This window comes from Lepisma saccharinum, chromosome 1, assembly GCF_977018435.1.
Source record: "Lepisma saccharinum chromosome 1, izLepSacc3.1, whole genome shotgun sequence".
Classification (NCBI taxonomy): domain Eukaryota; kingdom Metazoa; phylum Arthropoda; class Insecta; order Zygentoma; family Lepismatidae; genus Lepisma; species Lepisma saccharinum.
The window spans coordinates 31,935,057-31,961,598 of NC_139229.1; the positions used below are offsets into that span (position 1 = coordinate 31,935,057).

General features: G+C 40.1%; 1 protein-coding gene across 1 annotated transcript in view; it reads left to right on the plus strand.

The window, feature by feature from the left end:
- Positions 1-26,542, plus strand: part of LOC145994359 (obg-like ATPase 1) — a 252,754-nt gene that overhangs the window by 145,368 nt on the left and 80,844 nt on the right. The window contains exons 7-8 of the mRNA XM_083130478.1: positions 7,718-7,815; positions 16,617-16,757. Coding sequence (XP_082986604.1) covers positions 7,718-7,815; positions 16,617-16,757 — 239 coding nt within the window. The remainder of the gene's footprint in view (positions 1-7,717; positions 7,816-16,616; positions 16,758-26,542) is intronic.

Sequence of the window (26,542 nt, forward strand, 5' to 3'; positions counted from 1 at the left end):
TATAAAACATATCAAAAAATCATTCTGGGACTGCAATGGGATCAGAAGATACAAAATAATATGTGTAACTATGTGACTGATAAAAGTCCCATTACATGAACTATGACGAGTCAAAAGTCCTTTAACACCCCCTTCAAAATGTAAAGGAGTTATCCTGGTCATGAAAGAAATAGGTTAGGCATATGGAGATCTCTAGCTGTGTGTGTCAAGCGCAGGTCCGGCACATTGTTGACCGCCATATTGAATTGAACGCAAAAATTTCAAAGGAAAGGGTGTGAAGTGATATACAAATCAGGCTAGAACTTCACGAGAAATGAAACGGCGAAGGCTTTTCCAAAGTATCTTTAACCAGCAAAAAGTTATTACTTCATGCTTGTAACCATTTTCTCCTTTTCGAGGTGTTAAAAATAAAGTATTAAAAATGCTACTAACGTGTTAGGAACTCGTCGAGATCACGCTGACATCTTGGGAGAGAAAGAAGTATACGCACCATTTCATATGATTTTAATCAGCAACATTCACCAAATACAATGTACTTGAATAGTGGAGAATATTGGGAAAAGTATCTCAAACAATTACGTGACACTTCCTTTGGAATGAAAAATTCTTCAGTGACGAGGCTAATTTTTATGTTCACGGTAAAGTTAATAAATAATTATATTCAAAACCTGTGATTTGATAATCTACAGTAGACAGATCCCAGCCGAATGGTTGTTGCTGGTAAGCTAATGATGTGGTATAGTGTATGGAGAACGGGAATGGTTGGTCCATATTCAACAACGGAACCTTAAATGGTGTTTTCATCTTCTTGGATGTTTTAAGTGAACAGGTTTTTCATCCTTGCTTACGGGATATGGCACTTTTCCAGAGTTTTGAAACAGGACAGTGTGTGACCACACTATGTGAACATTTTGGAAATGTCTTCATGGTAAATTTCTAGGTAGATTGATGGGAAGACGGGGATCTATTAAAAGGCCTGCACATTCCCCAGATCTAACATCTTAGGAAGACTTTTACCTTCAGAAACATTTGAAGAGAATGGTGCATGCACTAAAAGTCCCTGATATTGACCATCTGAGAGAAGGCATAGTTGCCGCTTGCGACGATGTTGCACCTGCTACATTGCCAAATGTTCTATGTGAGTGTGAGAGACGTCAACGAGTGTGCTCACAGAAATATTGACAACACTATAATGTGCATATATCGTAAGTGAAAGATATGCGAATAACGTTTTGCTACCTAAAAATAAGTTGGAAAAACCTTCACTGCTTCATTTCTCGTGAAGTTCTAGCCTGATTTGATATATCACATCACCCCCTTTCCTTTGATATTTTTGCGTTGAATTCAATATGGCGGTCAACAATATGCCGGACCTGTGCTTGACACACACAGCTAGAGATCTCCCTATGCCTAACCTATTTCTTTCATGATCAGGATAACTCCTTTACATTTTGAAAGGGGTGTTAAAGGACTTTTGACTCGTCATAGTTCATGTAATGGGACTTTTATCAGTCACCTAGTTACACATATTATTTTGTATCTTCTGATCCCATTGCAGTCCCAGAATGATTTTTTGATATGTTTTATAGTATGGCATGAGGGACCATATATATTTTTTTCACGATTTTTGGTTATGACATGTTTTGAGATATTCAATGTCAAAGGTCAAGGTCACGTGACAAAATTATATTTTTATCCAAAGGTAGGCTTGTTATATATCACTGGAAAGCTTGTTCAATTCCCTGTACAATAAGCTTTATTTGAGCTTCCTAGGTGAAATAGTGGCACATTTAGTATAGCTAAGCGGGCTCAAAAAGGGCAATTTCTGCTAACTTTGACCTTGAATAATTTAACAATTACAAGACGCACGAGACTAAAAATTTTCATAGTTACTAAGTTCCACGCATAGTTTCAACTCCCCAAATTTCATGAAAATCGGAGATGGTCAGGTTAGGGGCTGTGTTGATTTCGCATGGAATGACTCATATATGACTGTGGCACCCATTCGGTGACTGGACATATTTAGTGGTCTACATTTGATCTCGTCAACGAAATTTCCTGGTTCGGGTTCCGACCTAGGCATGTGTCCATTCGTCAGTTTCATCTAATCATCAAAAAGCTAAACCGTTAAAATCGTTTTTTTTCTGTGTTATTTACCGATTCGCATTCTTTGAATGATAATGTAAATTTGTGCGTAAGGCCAACTACATTTAAACGCTGTGTCTTATGCACAACCTCGAGACTCGTATCTAGAAGGCAACTACAAGATTGTAGGTATTCGCAGTAGGAAAAAGTTTGGATTATTTTTGTCACTTCTGGCTAATCGCGACAATGAGGACGAATGGTGATTAGATGAGGCTGATTAAAGGCCAATCGTAAACTCTACAGAAGATTGCACTGGCTGTGGATCCAGGCGCCAGCGCCTCGTTTAACTGCAAGAACTCAGTTTCCAGGATGTGCTATTTGAAAATACATTGACATTTTAATCCCTTATGAAAGGATCCTGCCCTTACATTTTAGCAGGCTAAAGAGACAGGGTGATATTTGGAAGTAAAAGTCCCAGGATGGTTTATGGTTTTGTGCGCGAGGATCACTTGTTGCTGACTCATAGAAACCATGCTGTTAAGTAATCTCGTCTGACATGCATCCTCACCCCATTCTTATCTATTTCTGTTCTCTAACGGAGGCATGCGGGGACCTCCCTCCTCCCCTTTTCCTCCTGTGGTCTTGTATTTGAAGATGATGGTGTTATCTTTTTGCACCAGTGCATCATTCCTTGTGTTCACTGCTTTATTATTATGCACATATACAGGCCATCCGGGAGATTTACTACCAATAACAATTCAAAACATCTCCTAAGCCAATAGTGTTTCAATAATGAATGTTTCTTCCTGTGACAGAACACGCCAATTTTTACCGTTACACATAAAAAAAATACTTGCTACGTATGGTGAGAGTGCGGCACGTGACTAAACATATGGACTCAATTCTTTTTTGTAGTTGATCAGTGGTGATTTATTCATTCTTAGTTTTGGACTTTAAACCACTGTGTTAATTTTAAAATACCAACGTTTCGGAGGCTGATTCTGCCTCCGTCTTCAGGGTAGTGTGTAATCTACTAAATCATACTTCAGTTGTGTACTCTGGTCCCGTTGTTGTTTATGATTTTTGTAGTTTGTATTTTTGTACAATTTTGTTCACTATTTTATAGTGCTTTTGTTGTGTTCTATGGATACATGTGGTTGCGTTTGGTGTAGTGCTGCCATGTATTGTTTTTGAAAAGTTGGTGTCCATATTGATCTGATCTCTAGACTGGGTTGGCTGATCGGTTCTGTTGTTGCAGTCATATGTGATTTTTCCTTGAATTTTCTGTTGTAGCTATTTTCTTCCCAGTTTATTATCTGAGTTTTGTCCCATTGTATTCTGTGGCTGTTTTCCCAGGCGTGAGCCGTTAGTTTAGATATTTCAAAGTATCCCAGCCTGAGGTTTGTTTTGTGTTCCCCCAACTTCGCTTCAAGTGTTCCTCATGTTTCTCCAATATATTCTCTCCCACATTAACATGGGAAGCTGTAGATTATGTTTTTTTGTTTTTATATCTGGTGTGTAGGATTTAGTGTTGACCAGGTTGGATCGAAGGGTGTTCCTGGAGTGGAATGTAGATCTGATGCATTTCTTGGTTATTTTTTGGATTCTTTCGGATAGGCTTTTTGTGTATGGTGTGTGGATCGTGGCCAGTGGTTTTTCTTTTGGAAGTGGATCTGTTGTTTCTTCTGTCTATATTATGTGTTTATTATTTTGTGTGGATAGTTATTGGTTTTGAGTCCTTTGTAGAGTGATTTCGTTTCATTGATAAGGTCCAGTTCGGTTTTACATATTTTTTTTGCTCTGTGCACGAGTGTTTTACTATGCCGGTTTTCATGGACTTGGGGTGGTTGGAGAGGAAGTTTAAATATTGTCCTGTATGGGTAGGTTTTCTGTACACTTTTGTGGAAAGAGTGTGGTCTTGTCTTGTAACGAGGGCATCTAGGAAGGGTATAGTTCTGTTGTTTTTTTCACTTCCATGGTGAATTGAAGACTAAAATTGGTAAACGCTGTAAGTGCCACAAGAATTCAAACACAACACCGTTTTCCACGTTAAACTGTGAAATGTGTCATGCTTGATAATGTGGTAAACGTGAAAAGTGGCTGGTATCCCTCTAAGTAGTTCAAAGGGCTTGTAAAAAGGCACTAGTGTGAACGTTCGTACGGGTTGATGTGCTGAACGATGCGATTCCCCAACACTTTCGCTTTTGGCACTTACAACGTTTACCACTTTTAGTCCTCAATTGGATAGTGGGTCTTAGGCTGTTTAGGTGTTGTAGGAAGATGGGCAACGTGTGTTCCCCATGTGGCCAGACTACAAAAGTGTCGTCCACGTACCTGAACCAGGTGGACGGTTTGAGGTGATGTGTTTTTAAAGCTATTTCTTCGAAATGTTTGATATAGATATTGCTGACTATTGGAGATAGAGGGGATCCCATGGTCATGCCTTCCTTCTATTTGTAGAATTTGTCGTCTATTTGGAATTATGTGGTGGTCAGGCAGAGGTTGAGCATTTCCATTATTTGTTCGGGTTTAAGATTTCCTAGTGTGGTGTCATGTTCTATGAGTTTCCCCTGTATGATTTGCAATGTTCCATTTATTGGTACGTTGGTGAAGAAACTAACTATGTCAAATGAGACCAGAATTTCATGTCCAGTGAGTTGTATCCCTTTGATACGTTGAATGAAATGTTATATATTTTTATGTGTGTTGTTGTGTTTCCTGCGAGAGGGGTGAGGGTCATACTTCGGACGCTATCTCTCCATACACCTAAGATCCCACGGACAGTCTATAGATTATTCATTTACATTGCACAACAACCCCCTTTCCATCACTTTTGAGATACAGAGCATTCTAACTCTGCTATGCTTTATCGGCGTGCATTACTGTGAACGGTGTAGCACACGCATCGGGAGGCTTTGCACGCTCAGGGCGTTCAGGGTCAATCAGAGGCACGTAGCGGCGCTGTAAGAATATCTGACTACCATTTCAATGTTTTTGGGTTGATAGTTCAAATCGACCCTTTCTACGAGTGCGGTGGAGTCTTGGTCACCGCCTAAAATAATCGTCCCTGGCAGCCTGTATAGAAAAATAGATCTTGACGTCGCCACCAGACGAAGTGGAGCCTGGCCCACTGATAATCCTCCCTGGCACCTTCATGTACAAGAGGTCCTTGTGACCGGCAGACGAGGTGGAGCCTTGGCCACCGAGAATAATCCCCAAGGCAACCATTTACTCTATATATATATATATATAGACACGGTCCCCAAACACATCATGTGTCCAGGAACTGAAGTATGTTTTAGTAGATTACACACTACCCTGAAGACGGAGGCAGAATCAGCCTCCGAAACGTTGGTATTTTAAAATTAACACAGTGGTTAAAAGTCCAAAACTAAGAATGAATATGTACTCAAGTGGCGGCTTTCACAGTGAGACAGAAAGTTCATTACTGTTTTTGGTTTGCTGAAATTCAGTCGTCAATCAGAACGTCTCTTGTCTTTCAAATTTGTGAGGACATCCAATCTACATCACCAAAAAAATTCCTGAACACGCAAGAAAATAGGTTTACGTGACCTTCGACAAAGAGTAATCGACGTTTGTTAATTCGTTACGCCACTAATACGGCAAAGCTGCCCTGATATCTGTTGGGCCACTAAAGAGGCGCATGTGGAGATCTACTGAAACTTGATGAGTTTCCTTAACAGAAAATCAGTGTAGAGTTGTGCAGTGCTTTGGAGTAGTTCAGTGTTTCTTCTCTTGTATTGTAATAATTTGGTGGTGATTTAACTTGTGTAAAGATGGACAATACAGCTATGGCGGGTTTTGTGGTTATGGCAGTCGCGCGCCATGAACTTCTGAAAAGGAGGCGAAAACGACCTAGATGGTGGATTAGATGTTTTCTAGCGAAAAAAAAATCGTTCATGAGAGACTTAACGTCTTCAAAGTGGATACGAAAACTTTGTAAGAATGACTGCAAGTGATTTTGAATTGTTATTAAATCTTGTTGGACCAGAGATTGTAGTCGCGACGTCTGTTTCTACTGTAGTGCGCATGCCCGTGCTCCAGGAACTTGCTGTAGGCTGTTTCCATTGTCCGCGGCTCATGTTGTGCGTCAAAATCGTTTGGGGCAATTTTGTCCCCGGCACTTGCGCCGCGGCATGTTACGGACAGTTTCCATTTCAACAAATGCTTGGCACATGCCGTGCGTCATGTTGCGCGGCAAATTTGTGGTAATGGAAACGGGGCTTAAAGGTGGCAACCCGAACACACACAAGTGATCGACTCATTGCATAACTTTCTAGGATGTGTGGTAACAACCAATTTTGGTTATTTTATGTGGCCGAAGCAGGGTTAAAGTCCGTAACCCAACGTACAGTCGAGAACCATTGTAGTACACGAACTAAGAAAACTTTACGTTCACAGACATTCAGGACTCGCCACTTACACCTAAGTAGCAGGAACTGCACCCAGCAACAATTTCATCGCCATTCGTTCTCAACGTCGCGATTAACCTAGGAACGTTGGGAAGCAACGTTACAAAAAAATTACGTACAAAATCACACACTCGCAAAGAACGACCAACAATTAAGTAACTATGATTAATTATCATTTGTTCTAGTTGAGGCTACCGCAGATGCAAATTTGGTGTAAGGCAGGCCTGGAAAACCTGCGTATTTGTTAAAGCGCTTTCGTATGCACGTGTGGACTGCTGAGCCAGCAGCGGTACTGCAGCGTTGTGTGAGAGGCGGAAAGGAGGGAGATAGGAGGCTTCGTCGGTCGCGTTCGTGCAGTCGGAAACATTTCTCCGTCTCATTCATGGGTAACAGTGTAGTATGTCATTGTAATCAAGGCGGAGTGAACAGGAAGTGGTTCAGTGAAAAGGTAGCTGCTTTTCCTCCCCCCTCTGTATTTTTTCTCAACGCTAGCGGCTTCCTCATTTTTCCCCTGCTGCTCACTGGCCTTGAGGTGCAAGTGGGAAGCTCGAACCACATTGAGCACTCGCTGGCCTCGCTAGTTGCCCAATCCTGCTTTAAGGGCACAAGGAACAGTTTCAATGTCCAGCCAGACGCATGGACCCTAAACTACTACTCTCCCACCGACTTTCCGATAAAGAAAGGTCTGTGGCTGGACATTTGTAAAAGGGAGAGAAAACTTAGCATTACGCTTATGGGCGTATTATTGTACGGAATGTCAAACTTCTGATGGCGTAGAAAAGCGCATGAACGGATAGAAGACACGTTGAAGATTTTATTGCCGTAACTTGAACTTGTTGCCTTTTTCCTCCATAAGGAATACATGAGATTCTGAAAATCCTTATTCATGGTATTTTTTCAAATATTGTATGTAGTTTCGACTTGAAAAACCGCTTCCACCTGCAACATGAAAAGAAATTCATACTCTCTTATATAGTCAGGTTTCTTTTTAGTAGCAGTGGCCATTCCGACGATATTGAAATTTACACCGAATGCAAAACTGTCACTCTTCGTCTTAAGAATGATTCAAATCTCCCAACATAAGCATTACATCCTGTTTTCTGTGGTAATTATCTAGTTGTGGAATGCATTTGATTTTTGGCATTGTATCAGCTCTTGAAAGCTTGTTTCGGAAAATACAACTCTTGTTTCATTTTCAGATAGAAGTCCTAAACAAGCACTTGTTCCTGACCACCAAGCCCATCATTTACCTAGTCAATCTGTCGGAGAAAGACTACATCAGGAAAAAGAACAAGTGGTAAGTAGTTTTAAGTTTTGCTTCTGGTGTTCTATAATGCCAATACTCGTATCTTCTTGGGGATAGTTAGATGTTGCTATGTGGTTGAAAGGTTATAAAACAAACCTTGGATAAGTTGTTCACTTCAATCACCCATCAACTTCAGACATCGCTCAAATGAATAATTTCTTTTACTGTATACTATATTTCCGTATTTTAGCAGGGTTTCCACTGACCTGGAAATCCTCAACAAAGGCAGTAAATTCTACAAAACATTCGAAGACTGGAGAAGTCAGGGGATATTTAAATATGATTGTCGAACACTTTCTTTAAAACTGATTTTGTAACCCCTAATTTGGTAAATTCGCTGTTCGTAAGTAAAAATGACACACTAAAACATATTGTTATTTCACCATTCTCATATGTGCACTAAAAATACGTATATATTGTAAAAAACAATAAAATAAGTTGGGAATTTATTAGACAATTTCTGGAAAAGTCAGGGAATTTGTTTTTGGAAAATGTGTGGGCCAGTAATCAGCAAAGGCTGAAAGAAATATCCACGTCTAACGGTCTTGTTCGTCAGCATAGGCCGTCTATATCGATTTTCAAAAACTACTGTAGGTATAAGGACAAAGTTGGTATACTGCCAATCACGAGTTTGGTGCAGAATAGGCTAGCATGATTGATCTGCTTAAGAATGTGTTAAAAATAAATTCGACCTCCTGTTTTCAGATTAGTACCTATGGGGTATTCGCTCTTGCATTAATTTATTCATTTTCTAAATCTATGCAATTAAAACTTTCCGTGTTGTCCCAACCTCTATTGACTAGGTAGCTTCAGGTGGGCTGTGGGTGGTGATTGTTTTATAGGTATCGCCTCTAGCCAAAAGATAACACCGTAATCCCGACAAGTGTTGAAACCCCAATAGCTATTTCCATCCTGATTCTTCGCATATAAGGTTGTGAGTTGTACAGTCATGGGTTATAACGATTCCATTTACTTTCAGTAAGATCTTTACAACCCAGAAGTGTACGTGACTGTGGCTGTCCGAAAGGTACAAAGTACAGACTTGAAGTATGGTCTTGACGGAAGTAACGTCACCTAGTAAAGTTCGAAAGTGCCAAGAACAGAAGTACGCAAGTGCACAGTTCGCAATACAGATGGTTGCTGACTAGGTCAAGTGATTTCCGCACTCGTTGTTCATTTGTTTAAAATCACAGACGTAGAAAGCCAGCAAAACAGGTTAAATATACGATATGGGCCAGCAAGTTGTTGGTTCAAGTTCTTCTAATGTGTGGCAAATGTGTACGAACATTTGAAAATGCTATGTGATTTCTATGGTGAAAAACAAGTGTTTAAAACGCAGGGAAAACAACGAGTACTCAGTTCTATCTACTGATCGTATTTGGCGCTGCAGTCGAAGTGCAATTCGAAAGACTTTCAATTCCAGTCCCCGACTTGAAGACCGCACTCCAAGACCATACTCGGAGGATGCTCGCTTCAAGTACGGTCTTGCAGCTTTCGGACACGGCCTGTATCATCACATCTTTCACGGCATGGAGAGCACAGCGAGTTACGAAGCTAGAACCTCCGGGTTCGAATCCCAGCCTGAGTGTTCTTTGTGAATGTCCCTTCATCAGTTTCACCATATCATCGATCATCATCACTATTAGTCAAAAGTGTCAGAAGAGCGAAGTAAAATAAACCAAATCAATCAATAAAGCGTCTGTCATGGCGCTCTTATCGTGGGGATGTAATTCTTACCAGCTTAGGAGTGAAGTCATAGCCACAAAACTGGAAACAGTGCATCACTTCACACAACTGACAAACTACAACGGTTTAATTGATTCCTCAAGTTCATGACGTCTATCTGAAAGAGTTAGGCCACTTGATGCTATTGATTGATTGATGTAGTTTATTTTACTTCGCTTTTGTGCCGCTTTATGCTAATCGTGAAGATGAGGATGAACGATTATGAGATGAGATGGATGAATGGACGACCACAAGCGTAGAGGGACGACACATCACTCAACACGGACTGCACTGAGGATTAGAATGGCCATGAGTCGAGACACCAGAGCCTCGTTAGTATTCTAAATGCAGTCCTGAGTGTACTACGTGGAAGTGAGGTTGGCACTTAGCTAAGTGCCTTGAGAAAGGGACATCCCACGCTCGATGCTATTGTCAGCAGCTCTACCGTGCTGAAATAAGCCGGCGTCCGACAGAAGGTGCGGGATCAGATTTTGGAAACGTCCTCCAAAATAAAATTTAGAAATAAAAAATGCAAGCATCACTAACAAGGACGTTCAAAAATGAGAGAAAAATATATCGATTAGATTAGATGTACTACCCTCACCTCTTCTGTTACTTTTATAAAAATAGCAGAAGCTTATTGCACCCTTGAGAGCATTACAGAACAGAGTGCACTTCTTTTTTTCACGTACCGGTTTGCCCTGCACCCGGAACAAAAAGCAGTCTGTACCGTGTTGTGGTTGAGGAAGAAGACCTGGGACTGTAGATGAAAATAGACCTGCATGAATCCCCGCTCGGCAGAAATATCATTTCGGCGACATCAAAGAAATACAGTGCCATACAGATGCCGTAATTAACAAACATTCGGAGTTGATGCCAGGTGATGATTGAGCAAACCACGCGGCGCTACCTGGGGACACGTGGTCCATTAACGATTCTCATTGTTTCCGGCTGCTCATTACTCCCGATGAGTGGACACTGTTTTCGCGGCGCCAGACATGACGGAAAACACCGATTCTTTACTCCAACAAGGCCGCTTCGGTGCCCCGTGTAAAGGGGAAGTAGACAATATGCGATCATTAGCAGCGAAAGAAGTTCTAAAGAGAACACCACCTTTGGGTTCCGTTGCAACGTACTTCGGTGCTCCATGAAAAGAACCATCGATATCGCATTGTGATGTCTTGTGATTGTTCAACTTCCAACTCAACGTGCATTATGGAGAGAGAGTATGACCTGATTGCAAAGATACATGACACCGAGAAACCCAATCTGATTCGATTATGTGCAGTTGGAGGTCTGCGGAGGAAAATTCTACTTTGACCTCATACAAAGTTAATGAAGGGCGAGTGAAAACGGTTTGTGCCTATCTCTGTGGCAGTGTGGTTAGCACAGCGCGCTATGACTCCAGGGTTCGGGGGTTCTTAATTCGAGCATGGGTGATTTTTGTGAGTGTCCCTTCATCAATTTCATCATATGATCACTTATTTTCATCTTCGCGATTAGCCAAAAGTGGCAGAAATACGAAGTAAAATAAATTAAATCAGTTAATCAGTTTTGCGGTTACCGAAATTATATTGAGTTTCTTCTTTCTCATAATTTCACTCCTAAGCCAATAAGAGTTAGTTTTTTTGTGATAACTCCACGTTGGAGTTTTTTTTTGTAGTTTTAAGTCTACTCTGTGCACAAGTAGGCTAATCGGAACTGGCCCTGCAGTTTAGTCTATGTGGGATCCGAAGCACTGTGCAATGTACAGTCACCGGCAATAAATATTTGCTACCTAGATCCTGAAATACTGGCTTCCCTGCAAGTCGTTATGTGTGTTGCCTAACTCGATGGCGGTTGTAGACGTAGCCATTGAAAATTTTTAGGCGACACACTGCAAGTAAGCCAGTTAAGGATCTAGGTGTCCCATTTTTATTGCTGGTGACTGTACCTCCACGTAGTACCGAACCTTGGACTCCTAGATTACCATTATTTCATAGGGGTGACCCTCCCTGACATTGAGAGCACCATGAAATATGCGATGGTACAACTCTGCGTCCTTACATGCAATGATCTCTTCCATTGCATCGGAGGACAGTGACGAATGTAGCCGACATCCGTGGAGGAGCGATTAGCACAGCACACTACGATGGTTGGTGCCTTGGGTTCGAATTCCGGCCTGGAGTTGGATGTTCTTTGTGAATATTCCTTTATATATTTCGTCATTTCATCACTCATCTTTATCGTTGCGATTAGCCAAAACCTGCAGAAAAGCGAGGGAAATAACCAAATGTTATCAATAAACAGTGATGAATGTCCGTAGTTAAATGCTATGAGTGTGCTACTACATTTAAAATTACTAGGTTATCCTTCGGTAGTGACAACCCTGATTCACCCTGTCCCGTCGCGACTTAGTTATTTTAGTATCAGAATTTGTCAGAACCGTTTTAGACCAAAACCTATTCCATCTCCACACCATATGTGCCGGTTGAAGATCTCTTCGGTAACAATAGCAGTTTCTTTGTCATACTCCGTCCACATGTGAGCCAGGAACACACATGGTACGCACCATGTTAGGAGAAGAGAAACGCATGCAATCACATATCTCAAGTTTACGATTCTCCTTCTGAAGTGGCTTGGCGCTATTTGGACGAGCGACCATGTCACCTGTCTCGCGGCACGCTGCATTGATTTACATGTTCATCATCACATGACTCCAATAGACACCTACAACTCCGGTTTTTATATGCCCACAAATAACACGTCATAAACGCTTTTGTCTTGCTTCGTTACAAAGTTGTTTCCTTTCGTGTTCCACTCGGCCCGTGTCGAGAGGTTTCATAAATACATTTTTAGAGTCCTTTCCTTTGGCAGGACCTTGTTCTGGAAGCAACATTGTAATTTCCGAAAGCGCACATGTGTTACGCGAGAACAAGCTACTGAATATTGGCATGCTGGCTGGACCAGCAGTTGTCTTATAAAAATAGAATACAATGGGTTTTTATTTAAGCACGCGTGTTTCGGTCTCATGTGCTGTTCTTACAACCAACCCTTGTCACAGATACAACGAATCAATAAGAAGCAAAGAAAATATAATGATCACGACAATACAATAAAGATAATACAAAGATTTTATATGTACACACACACACACACACACACACACACACACGATAAAAGCTACCTAGAATTGAGTAGTATTTATACTTCGAAGTAAAGATTCATTACTTGTGTATTATGAGTGTTGTAAGTATTTGTTATATGATGTGTAAGTGCAGGCGCAATTATTGAGATTCGTCTAAGTTAATATTGTTGTTTGGGCAAGAGCAGAAAGTTTGTTCCATTCTCTAACCCTTGTGACAATGAAAAAGTTGTTACTTATGGAGGTTTTGTGGGGGGTGTTTTTAGATTGTTTCTGCGAGACGAGACCGAGAACTAAACACGCTTTAGTAAAATCGAATAAAATAAAAAATGTACTCTTAAACATTACGTATGTATCCATATCAACCATAACCATCGTAGTCTCGAAAATAAGGGGGTACGACCACTTTGTGACCACTCTGTACATATATTCGTGATGAACACCATTTTTCGAGGGTTTGTGATTCTATTCCCTCGTATCGCCTTCTACTTCGAGCATTGATTCTAAGGAGTTCTTGAAATGTACACAATAGACGTGAAAAGTGGTTTCGTATGTGTATCTATGGCATCGTTTCTCAACCTACAGGGTTGCGAAGTCGGGCTCGAAAATTTATTCACTGTGTGTTAAGAACCTATTACATTTAAATTACTAACATATATTGTTTTATCCATTTAAATTCAACCCGTGTTGTACGTAGTCATTTCTGTTATTCGCGCTCTTACCATTGCACACATTAGTCACATTAGTTTCGGTGAGTTTTTTTTTAATTTCAGCTTGTGTGTTTAATTAATGTTAGACTAGAGTACATTAGTTTCTAAATTACACACTCTTATTTACTTTTCTAGATCGTATTTACTTTTCTAGATCGTATTTACTTTTCTAGAATGAAGTATGTGTAATTTGTTTAAGCAAGCGTAAAAGAGGGCATCTTAAAGTACTCGATGTTACTATAAATATGTTTATAAACTAGGTGCACACCCCTACAAGTAATTCTGCCGGAGCTCATGCTTATGGGTCCCATAAAGTGTAATATCCCTGAAGGTGGGTCGCGGACTGAAAAAGGTTGAGAACCACTGATCTATGGTGTTCATTGAATCAATCAACGGCTAACATTCATAGGGGGAGGGACCGTCAATGTGGTTATTAGGCTTTTCCATTCACCTACTTAAACACGACCTTTCGGAATTGAGTGCTTTGTTCTGCCGGGAAAGTAAAACATGAAGACATCTGGACTATATTTTGCTAGGTCGCTAATGTTGTCCTCACTCAAGGCAATGCATGTGGTCTTCATTTGCAGCCATTCTATTGCAAGGTACAGCAAGTAAATTGCCCTGTTAAATTCTCAAAATTACCCTGCCTTTTGTCATTTGCTGTTAGTGGTAAAACCGGAGGAGACGATGGATAATGGCTTCCACCTCTGCGGCCTGCGTCCGTTGTGCTCACATGTCTTCCAGCGAGAGTGTCCGTCGGCAACTGTAATTGCTTCAGCGGTTTTCATGTGTGGCCTCGGGTCGTACTTCGTTTTAACGAAACTTCTGCACGGTTCCTATAATTGCTTCTTTTCGGTCTGCAGATCTTTTCTTCGTTTCCGTGAATGAGTGCGGTTCTACCTTTCCTCCACCACTGGTTGCAAAAGTGGCAGCGGCATTGTGCTCGTGGAGTCATATGGCGTATTGCTTCGGGTAGTATTGGCAATACGTTTGTGACCGAGATTTCTGGAAACACCCATTCATCATGTTGTCTGCAATGACACGTTTTAAAGGTTGAGAAATGATGTTTTTCGGAAATCCGTACATATGAATCGTATGAACCAATATTAAACTTTTTTTCTGTGATAGCGCAAATATACAATGTTTTCCATTCCACAAATCAGTGGCGCAGGAACGGTATTGATTTTGGGGGTTACAAGGTTTAACATTCACATACACACACAAGTATGTGTATGTTTGTGTGTGGTGTGTTTATATTCCATTTGAGAACAGGTCACATAGCTTTCAATTTTAAAAGTAAAATGGTCAAATTTGTACTTCCAGTTCACAAATTAATTTTGAATTTCCTTTGTTTTTTAAAATACATTTATAGCTATTTTCATGAAAGTTTTTAAAAGGTTTCAGAAATGTGTGCAGTCGATAAATACTAGCTTCCCTACAAAGTATCGTATGTGGGTCGCCTAACTCTTAAGGCGATAAGTTGATTTTAAATAGAAAATTTTCAATTGCAACTTCTATCACCGCACATAACGTCTTGCGGGGAAACTAGTATTTCTGGATTCTAGGTGCTCCATTTTTATTGCCGACGACTGTACAATTTCGGAATAGAAAGAGCTCTAGGCTTCATTCCAACGTTTTCAACTTTTTGTGAACAGTTTTTACTTCCACAGTATAGTATAACAGGTTCACCATTGTCTTTATTCTTTTGGATAAGGAGATCATGTGAAGAAAATAAACTTTTCGTATTTTGCTACTAAAATCGAGATTCGATCGACAGCATCTTGCGTCTGTCAGGGGTACAATTCCGATCAAAGCATTTAGAGGGTGCTGTACTCTTTCGAGAAATTTGGGGGTAAAATCTACTCCTCGGTTCCTGAGCCACTAGTGTGAATGTTGGGAAAAGAACATCAATTTTTCGTTAACTGTCTTTGGAGGGGGATATAAATATTGTTACTAACACAGTTATGATTTTTTGTGTGTTCCAAAACAACATTGTCAGCATTGCCGATGACCCAGAGACGAGAAAGTGAAAGGTAAGCCAATACAATGCACTATGACTTCTCAAACTACAGTATATGACTACTGCGCAAAATGAAAGTATGGGGATCTTGAACTTACAATTGTTAGAAATTATTTCAGAGTTTCAAAAGCTCAGTATTTGTGTTGGTTCTAAAGGAAGTCCAAAATACAATGTGCTGGAACAGGAAATCAATGTGTAGAAGTAGTCAAGTTCGCATGTTTTTATGGTAAGATTTGTGCGTGGGCAATATTCTTTTCAAAAATATATATTTGAGTAAGCTACACGATAATCCTTCTGTGGCATCATTTCCACATACAATTTTCAACAAATCTTAATTTAAAAAACTGTCATCGATCAGAAATTTGATGTTTCTGAGTCATGCAAATTTTAACAAGTTGGTGAAACAATTGGTTTTCTTTCTATACCTATTATACTACCTATACGTAGTACACCATAGACTGCTTTTTGCAGACTAGCAAGGGTCTGGCGTATGGACTTACAACTGTGGGACTTGTTTTGTGTCGTCCCTTCATCCATTTCATCTTATCACCATTCATCCTCATCTGATTAGCCAAAAGTAGCAGAAGGGCAAAGAGCAAAGTTTTTAATTAGTCAATCACGACTCGTTAATTGCCTATTACATTTTCGTTGTCACTTTTTCGTTTTTATAGGTGTGAAAGAGGATTGTTTAGCAGTACACACCTTTTTGCCAGCTAAAGGGTTTCGGGTACGATACCCGATGGAGGCACATGGTACAGAGGTTCGGATCCAGCTTTAAACTGTAGGTCCAGTCCTTTCTGTGAATCAAATGGACTTGAAAAAACAACAATTCAATTAATCAATTCATTTATTGCCAGGTCTTGCATATACATTTTACCAATCACCTATATAAGCTCTGCCCTAATTAGTAATATCAGTGCCGGCCCCCGTGGCGGATTTTTTAGCACATCGCGCTACGACGCCAGGTGTTCCAGGTTCGAATCCCGGCCTGGGCATGGATGTTTGTGAGTGTCCATTCATCATATCATCACTCATCCCCATTTTCGCAAATTAGCCAAAGTGGCACAAAAAGCGAAGTAAAATAAAGCAAATCAATCAATCAGTCGAAATATCAGTGGTATTTACTCTAGTTAGCCTAAGATAACAAAATTATTTATTATGTGTACTATTTCATCTCTGCTCCTACTAAGGTGATTCATTTTCTTTATTTTAGGTTAATGAAAATCAAGGAATGGGTGGACGCCAATGACGCTGGCGCCACCATAATCCCCTTTTCCGGTGGCTTTGAGAACAAACTAGCAGATATGGACCCGGAGGAGAAGAAGAAGTATTTGGAGGAGAACAAAGTTACCAGGTAAAGTATCCTTTATCACAAAACATTTATTTTTGAGCTGTAGAAGATGTATTCAGAACTGTTCTTGTATTGGTCATGCAGTGCAGGCACGTATCCAGAAATTCTTTTCGGGGGGGGGGGGGGGGGGGGCTAAACATCATTTTTTTTTTACAGGGGTATAGATAGAACCTCGCAAGGTTTAAGGCGGATTGTGGCGATTCAGTTCCAAAACGGTGGGGGGAGGGGGGCAAGAAAAGTTTACTTTCTCTTGGTAGACAAAGGTTAGCATTAAAAAGCCATAGTGCGGGGCCAAAAATGGAGAGCAACTGTCTCCTAAATCTTCCACTGTTTAAGCTGCTGTCTTTTTCTTTTCTTTTTTATTTTTTTTCTTCTTTCAGAACGTGATATCACTCGACTCCTCTGTTGCAATGTACGAACATTGTGTTTGTGCCGAAACAATCTCAGTATGTGTATGTGTGTCCGTTTCACGAAGCTGTTATGCAATGGACAATCCATTCGAATGTGTTCTCCCAGGTTTGGATATGATCCTTTATGGTGTTGTCGCCTGCCTTCGTAACGTAACCTTAACAAAAATCCTAATTTTCCATCCTTGTGACTTGGATCTTCAAGATTTAGGAAGAATTCAGACCGAAGGCACACATACGTCCTTTGCAATGAGTGACCCAATCAACAGAAACGTTTCACACCGTAGCGGCACGACAGGCTGCACAAGCCTGTGTTCGATTTGTGAAACCCTCAAGCGACACGTATAGCTTGTAGCTTCGGTGAAACCTGGTGGGTCAATCTCATTGTCACCTTGAAACGGCAGCTCGTGTTGACCACAGAAGAAAAATATCTTGTCAACCGGTGGGAATGTCCCTTAGTTTTAATCTATCTCCTTTTTCTGTGCTTGTTAATTAAACAGGCAACATCTTACGGTTGGGCATACACAAGAGATGTGCTATGCAGAAATTTTAGTGGAAAATGCAGGCTCCACCAGGCATACCGTGCCATTGCTCTATAGCGACAGCAAAAGATCAAGCGAAGCCAAGGGTGACTCGGTAGCTCACTTGCTAGAACAAAGAATGGCACAGTATACGCCAGAGACCCTGGTTTTCGAGTCATGGTCTAGCTTGCTTTTTCCGCTAAAATTTCCACATATGCAACATCTTCTTGCTTTCTCTTCTCGACATTCATAAAATTTTCGGCCTTCATGGCTGCCCCTTTGTGGTAGTTAGTGTTTGAGTGTTTTTTCCAAAACAGTTGACTTAAAAGTCCTCTTTTAACCCACAAAATTCTCGGACTACATACACGAAACTTGGTCCGGTCACTAATAAATCGTCACTCAAAACTTAGATTTTCAGTCGATCTGTGCAGCTTATTTCCTTTCTTTTCTTTTTAAATGATGCTCCAATGCCCATTTCTGCTGAAATACTTACTTTAGAGGCCTTCGATGTCTTCGGCTCATGACCCAAAACTAGCACTACACTGTCGGCAATGTCTTCAACTTTGGACCCGAACTTGTACTAATAGTGGTAGACTTCAGCACTTTCCAGGAAAATGTGTCACTAGTCCTCTCCCCCCCCCCACCTCCTCTCCCCCGAATCTCTACGTCTTATAAAACTGTCAATGGACACTGACTGATCACTAATCGACTGTCACAGCTTACTCGTGAAGTCTTATTGAATTATTCTGTTGTACAGACCAACTGTGAAATTGAATCCGCGTATTTATATCCATTATATTGTGGAATGTTCTGCACTTTTTTTTTTTTTTTTTTTTTGTAGTAATGCAACGTATCGGCCGACTCATGGCGCTACCTTCAATAGTGCTTTGTTGTGCAACTTCCAAATGCTGATAAATCTTTAAATAATGCTCAAGTTCGTTGCGACAACACCAAAAGAGCAAGAAAAGTTTACATACAATATTATCAATAACAGGGTTCTAGAACATTCTCCGCCTTTCCTCGATAATTATATTTCTCCTTAAATTATTATCACAATATTTTATTTCACACACACAAGCCAATAACCTCATTTTATCTAGTGTAAATCGAAAAATTTCGGATAGGGCTCGAGCTCGCTGAGCCCCTCCTCTGGATACGTGCCTGATGCAGTGTGTGTACCAGTCAGAGAAACATGGAAATTCTGGATAAGTCAGGGAATTTACTAGGGCTCAGCTAGTATTTGCCGGTATCCGATATTGTCTGTTGGATTTATTTGGATACTTTTCCGACGTCTTGATCTAGGCCCCGTAGCCATAATTTTATTTCGGGGGCGGGTGGGGTGGGGGCTCATTCCTTATCTGCACGGGCGTCGCCAGAAATATTAGTAGAGGGGGTCAGGCCATAGATAAAACTTGATTAGTACAAATAATAGAAAATATATATTGTTATTTTGCATTAATAACTATTATAAGTTATTTATATATACCAATTTCAATCTAAATTTATTGTTATTATTACATAAATGAGAGATTTTGTTACTTGATCCGCAGTATCAGTGAACATCTAACACATTTGTTGTCCATTATTTTTCTTATATTTTGTACAGTTGGTGTACTGAAAATCATAGTTATTGTAATTTGTTTTAAACTTTTACACAATCATTCAAAAAAGGATTTAACAGTTAGTGGTAAATTTTACTCATGAAGTTTATATTCTGCGACCTCTCACAAATAAAACTATTTCGGAAGCTGTGATCCATTTATTCTTTGGATTAAATGGTAGAATATAAAAATCTAACCTGGTTCCTCTATTATACACTATACTTTTTTCGATGTAATGCAGTTTTTACTGTGGTTATAACTTTATATTTCTGTTAACAATAAAAATAAAATTTAAATTAGATATTTGTAGGATTTCTGTGGGGTTCAGCCCCCTTAGCCCTCCCCCTGGCTACGTGCCTGTCGTTATCGTTTGTGGGGTCCGCAAAAATACCGCGTGACACTTCCGAAACTTGGATTATTTTGAAATTTTTGGTGTGTAAGGTGTGATCTGCCACGTAGTACACCCTGGACTGCATTTTGCAGACGAACGAGGCTCTGGCGGCTGGCTCTATGGCAAGTATAATTGTGTGTGTGTTGTCCTGTTTTTTGTCCTTGTGTGTGCTGAGTGCCCCTTTGCAGCCTCAACTTTTAACGGAAGTCAGAATATTTTAAGATTTTAGTTATGCAACGTTAGATTTGTTATTTGTAACAGTAAGGGGATGTACCCCGTATAATGTGACGGGTTGAAAATAGCGTAAGTGCTGAAGCACCCAAAATTTTGAAATTTATTATTATTATTTTTTTAAATTCATAATGGTTTAGCCATTTTACTTTATTCATGTAACAGTGAGAATTTTTTGTGGACAAAGTTACTTCAATTTGATTTCCTGTGTATTACTGGTAGTTACAGTAGAAATTTTAGGAAATGCTAGGAAAATGGGCGAATTGTGTATTCTAAAACCTGTTTATGTAGGGTTCGTGTTGTGTTAATATACCTTAATGATTTGGTTTGAAAAATTTTGGCTTGGTCTTGGAAATTTTGAAAATCAAGAAGTTTTGGTTTTACGAAATTGCAGACAACCTATTATGAATAAGCTAAAAAATTGCCCTAAAATCGCCCCCACCCCAATCTTTGTTTGTTCATTTAAATGAGAACTTAGGCTTTTAGTTTTAATAAAAAGAACCGTAACAGGCCATTTCTGCTATGTATTTCTAAGATAACTGCCTGTTTGAATGTCCAAAGTAGGAAAACACGAAAACACCAGTTGGATATATTCTGGTTGGATTTCGATTTTCTTCTTCCTTTTGTCTATGACAATCATTTTCAACTTTTCGCAGTGCATAACTGAATCTCACATTAATATTTAATACTTTCCTCAGGTGTATCGTTAACTTATGGAAAGAGCAAAGATCTGTATCATGACTTGGGGGAGGACCCTAGCAATTTATGAAACGCTGCAAGAAAAAGTTATACTGTATATTGTGTTCCTTAAACATAATTTACGGACTTTTATAATTTTGAAGTACACAATTTTAACTGTAGCAAGTAATGCAGTTGATATATGCAGCTGACTGGGTGGATAAATGTGTGTCTTTTGATTGTCACTCAGGTAACGATGGCAGGTGTAGTGTAATTTTATCACAAGGTCTCCAGTTGTGTCTCAATAGTATAGGGCACATGAATTCCGTCACAAGCAGGCGCCACAATGGTTCCAAGTGATTAACTGAAGGAATTCTCTCAATCCTTCAGTAGATCATCATCATCATTATCATAAGAGCAAGGGTTTTAAGACATCCGTAATGGTAGTCTGAGGATTCCAGTTTAAAGTCTCGTCGGTGCCAATTTCTGGAGAACGGACTACTTTTTCCCGCCACCGACAATTACTTTTAAACTTTTTGTTCAGGGACAGGAAGGAAAGAAGGGGAAAGGGTACTCGATGAACTTAAGACGATATTTTTTTTTTATTTCTCCCGAGGGTACAGTGCCATTATTTTCATTGGATAATTTCTTCTCCACTTTTTTTTTTCGTGGGGAGGTGGATGGGTATTGGGTTCGAGAAGGTATGGTTGGGGTGTGGGTCAGTGATGTTCCCAGGAGGGAATTTTCCCAGTAAGAGGGAATTTTGGAGTCAAAATTGCAGGAAAGGGAAACAATGCAGAAACATTAAACGTGCAAGAAACTTAAATTTAACGCCGTGCGTTACAATTTTTTTTACTCAAGTTTTGTTTCTGGTTTTCTTGTAGTGGAATATAAGCGCCTGAAATATCGTATTTAGCTTCAACCTGAAATCAGTTGATTAATTGTGATGATAATGCTCTTGTATAGTCTTACAACGGGCGGCCTACATGCTGACAGGGGAAGTGGGAAGCGACCAATCCAACGCGCTGAGAAACACAGCACTTTGTAGAACGAAGTGCGCGAACCATCTCCTCCCGCGACGTCGTAACTCGACGCAATGGCTGTTGTCTGATTGGTCCTCCCCACTTCCCTTACCAGCATCGATCGTCAGCCGTAAAACTAGACAAGGGCCTTAATAGTGAAGACTCAAGATTTATCAAATTTTGGAAATTTAATGTCTAATAAAAAGAAAATAAATTAAGCATATTACCCGCGGTGGTCGTCGGTAGGGTGTCTTGACTGCCACGCGGGAGGCCCAGGTTCGATTCCTTGGGCGGCTGACGTAATTTCAGAATTTTTCTGGTCTTGTCCCCGCATAAACCGCCGCTGTAGCTCACCCAGCCTCAAATCAATGGGTACCTGGGGTCTAGGGCGGAGGCAACCGTCGGGGGTAAAGGCCGTCGGAGCGTGATGCGGATCACATCACCTTCAAAATGGCCTAGATCGAGAATGTATGGGGATCTACCCCCACATTCCCTAAATGGTACGGTGCTATATGCTCAGGGAACTTTTTTAAAAGTTAAGCACATCGTACAGTCACAGACACTTCTGGGTTGTAATGATCCCATTAGTTTGCTGTGGGATTGTTACAACCCAGAAATGTCTGTGACTACAAGGTTTATCCACCCAAAATTAACGTACCAATCATTTGTTTTGTGACACACGCCCATATAAGTATTAACAAAAGAGTAATTTTAAGCTAAATTAGCCGCTACAACTAAATAATTCGTACATATTCTTGCAAATTGCATGAGCTTTTTCTGGTTCTTTCCCTGCCATGTTCTCAAATTTCTTCTAGATTCAAATATGGGTATGCACACTCAATATGTCCTTTTTTGTTATTTGTGAAAGAGGGAATTTTAAGGTCGGTTAGGGATTTATTTTTGTAAATACGGCAGGGAAATTTCCCTCTGGGCCAGCAACATCACTGGTGTGGGTCGGTCCACTCGGAGTGCAAGGACATTTCCTCCCCCCTCCCTTTACCCTTTTCTTTCTTTATCTGCATCTAGAGAATGGCGCAGTTATAACTCGAACGTGAACAGGATGACTGTAATTACCGTGTAACAATTCCGATCTCGCTATGCCTTGCATCGGAGGGACGGGAGCGCTCGGCCTGTCATTAAGTTTGGCCGTCGGAGACGCGATTCTGAACCCAGCGTCTGATCATGTACAAAGAATATTGTTGAAGAGAGGGGTCGAAATGATCAGAATTTCCATCGCAGCCCGTTATTACGTGGAAGGAAGGACTTATCTCGAACGGCATGCTGGGATTTCTTCTTTATTGGGCTTTTAATTCCATGTTCTATTCCCCAGGGACGTCGCACGGAATTATCCGCAGCTACATCGTTCTTGTAGTCTGGGGTATATGTGAGAGGAGGGGAGGAGGTCGTTGGGCTTGAACCTGCGCCTAAATGTCACACAAGCGCGCACACACGCATGTGTGTATTTTCTGGCTTTTGAGACCAGAACTTTCCAGTGGCTCACTCATTTGATATCAATATTATGGTGAGCAGACGTCCTGATTTTCGCAGGACAGGCCTTTTTTGCCCTGCGGTCTGCGATGCTACTCCAAAAAAACAAATTTGTCTTTATTTTTCAACAGCGTCCTGCGAAATGTCTTTAAAAACATCCAAACGAATTGCGAATTGTTTACCTCTGTGAAACTGTTAGTGCCTTAACATTAATAGTATTTTTAGTTTGCAAATAAATACTTGTACTTGGTACAGAGTCTGAAGAAGACCTTGCTAAAGGTTGAAACATTACGTTTAATTTGTTTTATAATAAAATAAATTTCTGCCTTGGTCAGCATATTTAGTTTTTATATCATGGAAACAAGGCTTAATGGTGTTATAAAATACTTGTAGATCTAAAAAAATTCATCTTACTGAAAAACATATTTATTGCTTAGAAGCAAATATTGCATGCAGTTTATTCATGCTATGATATGCGAGGTACCGAGCGATGACTAAAAGTACGTGCAGGGGCGCTTTGAACATTAAAAATAGCCCAATTCTCGGAAATTGCATGTTTGATGAGATGATTACTACAGCTGCGGCAAGAGACAAATATATTCCCATTATTGTTTAATATCTAAGAAAGTAAGGAAACAAACAAACAAAAAAGACGGTAAGAGCGAGAGAGATAGGACGGTTAATCTGTAAAATTAAAGAGATGAGCAATAGGAGGAACAAAGAGAGAGAAATGGGAAATATATAAAAGGCAAGACCTCTGTGGCGGAGTGGTTGAACGCTATACGCCAAGGGTCCGGGGTCGAATCCCGGCCTGGGAATGGATGTTCTTTGTGAGTGTTCATTCTTGAATTTAATCATTTCATCACTCGCATTCATTGTTGCAATTAGTCAAGAGGAAGGCGACGTTAAATAGCAAATCAAGAAGAAAACAAATTAAAGAGATTCGATACTCGGTGGTGGCACATAGTGGTTCGGATCCCACTTTAAACTGTAGGTCCAGTCCCGATTAGCCTTCCTGTGCATAAGTGGACTTAAAACATCAACCCAATCAATGTATATTCTACTTGAAAGAAGTACAAGTAGACTTTGGTGTAGCAAGTCAGAGAACGAAGGTAATTAGACTCGCATTGTGTGTGAAGTTGTGAAAGATAGAAAAAATATGAACTTCACAAGAAGCTTGTTATAAAGTTTGACCTTTATGCATGTTATTTCGAATAATCACGGTAATATATTCTAAATCCCTCTGGTGCGTGCCAGATTAGCGCCCCAAAAAGAGATCCTCATTTGGAAACAAACACACCAGGTTTGTTAAAACATATGAGAAATCTTCTTACAGCTTTGGTGCTTTCTGGGAATTTATTAATCGACTGAGTCACGGCACCAGCTCCGTGGAGGCCGGAAGCCAGCTAATAAAGGTTTAACAGAAGAGGCGTCAAGGAGGAAAATACATCCTTGCGGATCCCCCGCGAACGCTAATGAGGAAAATTAGTTAATGGGAGCATTAACTCGCGCCAGGATCGTGGCTAATTGCCTTACGTTATTGCAGAGGGCGCAATAGTCGACTTTGCCGTCCCATTGCGTATCAGAACCAGCCACGGGGGAACTCTTGTCTCTTGTTAACAAGAGCCTGGAGTTCTTCAGCCGTGTAAAATTGAATAACTTAGTCTGTTCTGGTTGCTTGTTCGGATCGTATCTGCAGAACCCATCTTCCGGCATGAACTCGTGTGGTTGTAAGCCGTGCGTGTCATCTGCCAAGAAGCGTTCTTTTGTTTTGTCATTGGACTCGAGACTGCGTTTTCAGGGTGCCAACCGGCCAAGAAAAGTAAAGAAATCAATAAAAAGTCAAGAAATTATACATGTGGTCAAGAATCCTTGCTATCACAATGAACTGATTGATTGATTTGGTTTATTTTAATTCACTTTTCTGCCCCTTTGTCTCATATACAGAGCATTCCCTGGCATTCGCTACGAGAATCGGCGGCAAGCTGCCCGGCATCAGTACTTGTCTTTCCCGGTGAACGGGTCAGCGACAGTCGCTAGAGTCGACTATTAAAATTACAGTTTTCATATTGTGTACTAACCTTGACTACAGAAGGTGTTGAAAATTATGTCCTTCTGCTGCAACACATTCCTGGCATCTCCGAAGGAAATTGCCATTTACACGTGCAAGTTCATCTACTGTAATTCTCCCGATTTTTCATACAATATTCTCTTTTAACTCACGGATGGTGTGCGGATTGTCTTTTTATACTTTAATTCCCCATTTTTCTTTTCACTTTTATACAGAACTGACCCTGTTACTCTAAACTTTTTTACAAGGTTTAATATAAGCGAGCGACTGTCGCGGACCCGTTCACCGGGAAAGCAAGCGCTGATGCCGGGCCGCTTGCCGCCGAGTCTCGTAGCGAATGTCAGGGAATGCTCTGTAGAAGATGAAGATAAACGATAACACTATTAAGCCTTGTTTCCATGTTTAATAAAACACTCAAAATGCTGACCAAGAAAGAATTTGTTGTCAAAAAACACAGTATAAACGTGACGTTTCAACCTTATAACAAGGTGTTCTTCAGACTCTGAACCAACTTGTTGTTGTTATTATTATTATTATTATTATTATTATTATTATTATTATTATTATTATTATTATTATTATAAGTTGGTTCAAAATCTGAAGAACACCTTTTTATAAGATTGAAACGTTATGTTTAGTGTTTTTTGACAAATTCTGTGTTGGTCAGCATTTTATGAGGATGAATGTTGGTAAAATAGATGGATGAAGGGACAATCACAAACATATGGGGATGTCAACACGAGCCCCACATAAGATTATACTGGCTGCTATGAGTCCAGACGCCAGAGCCTCGCTAGTCTGCCAGATTAAGTCCAATAGGATGCATTAATAGATAAAGAAAGTATAATTCTCTTGTTAAATACAGCTTCAGTTTTCATCTTAACTGGCCTTTTGGTAGGGGTTTTCACTAAATAAATATTTATTTTCTTAATTGCTAATTTCCAACTTACCTAAGTAGGGGTCGTGTAAATAACGGTTAAGAAAAACGTTAATTAAAAAGGCCATGAAAAAGTCAAGAATTTGTTTTTGAGAATGTAACGTCAAAGCAAGTGTTTGATATGAAACTCTTGGGACATTTCATATTTTGAAAATTTACATCTGTTTAAGTATATTCGAGAGGGGCTTCCTGAAGACCGTAAGCTGTAATCCATATTCATAATCAGGAGGCAAATTCTAGGCTAGTTGGGCTATTTGCTGTACGCCATACCTTCACCTTTTTGTAAATGGTTATTTATGAACATAACACAATATTTGTACTATTATATGTAAGTAACATAAAACCAAACTTAAAGAGTACCGGAACCTTTCTTACCAGAAAAGGAACACTGGTTATTTCTATTCAAGCTTAACCCGCTACAAAAATTTCTGGCAACGCCCA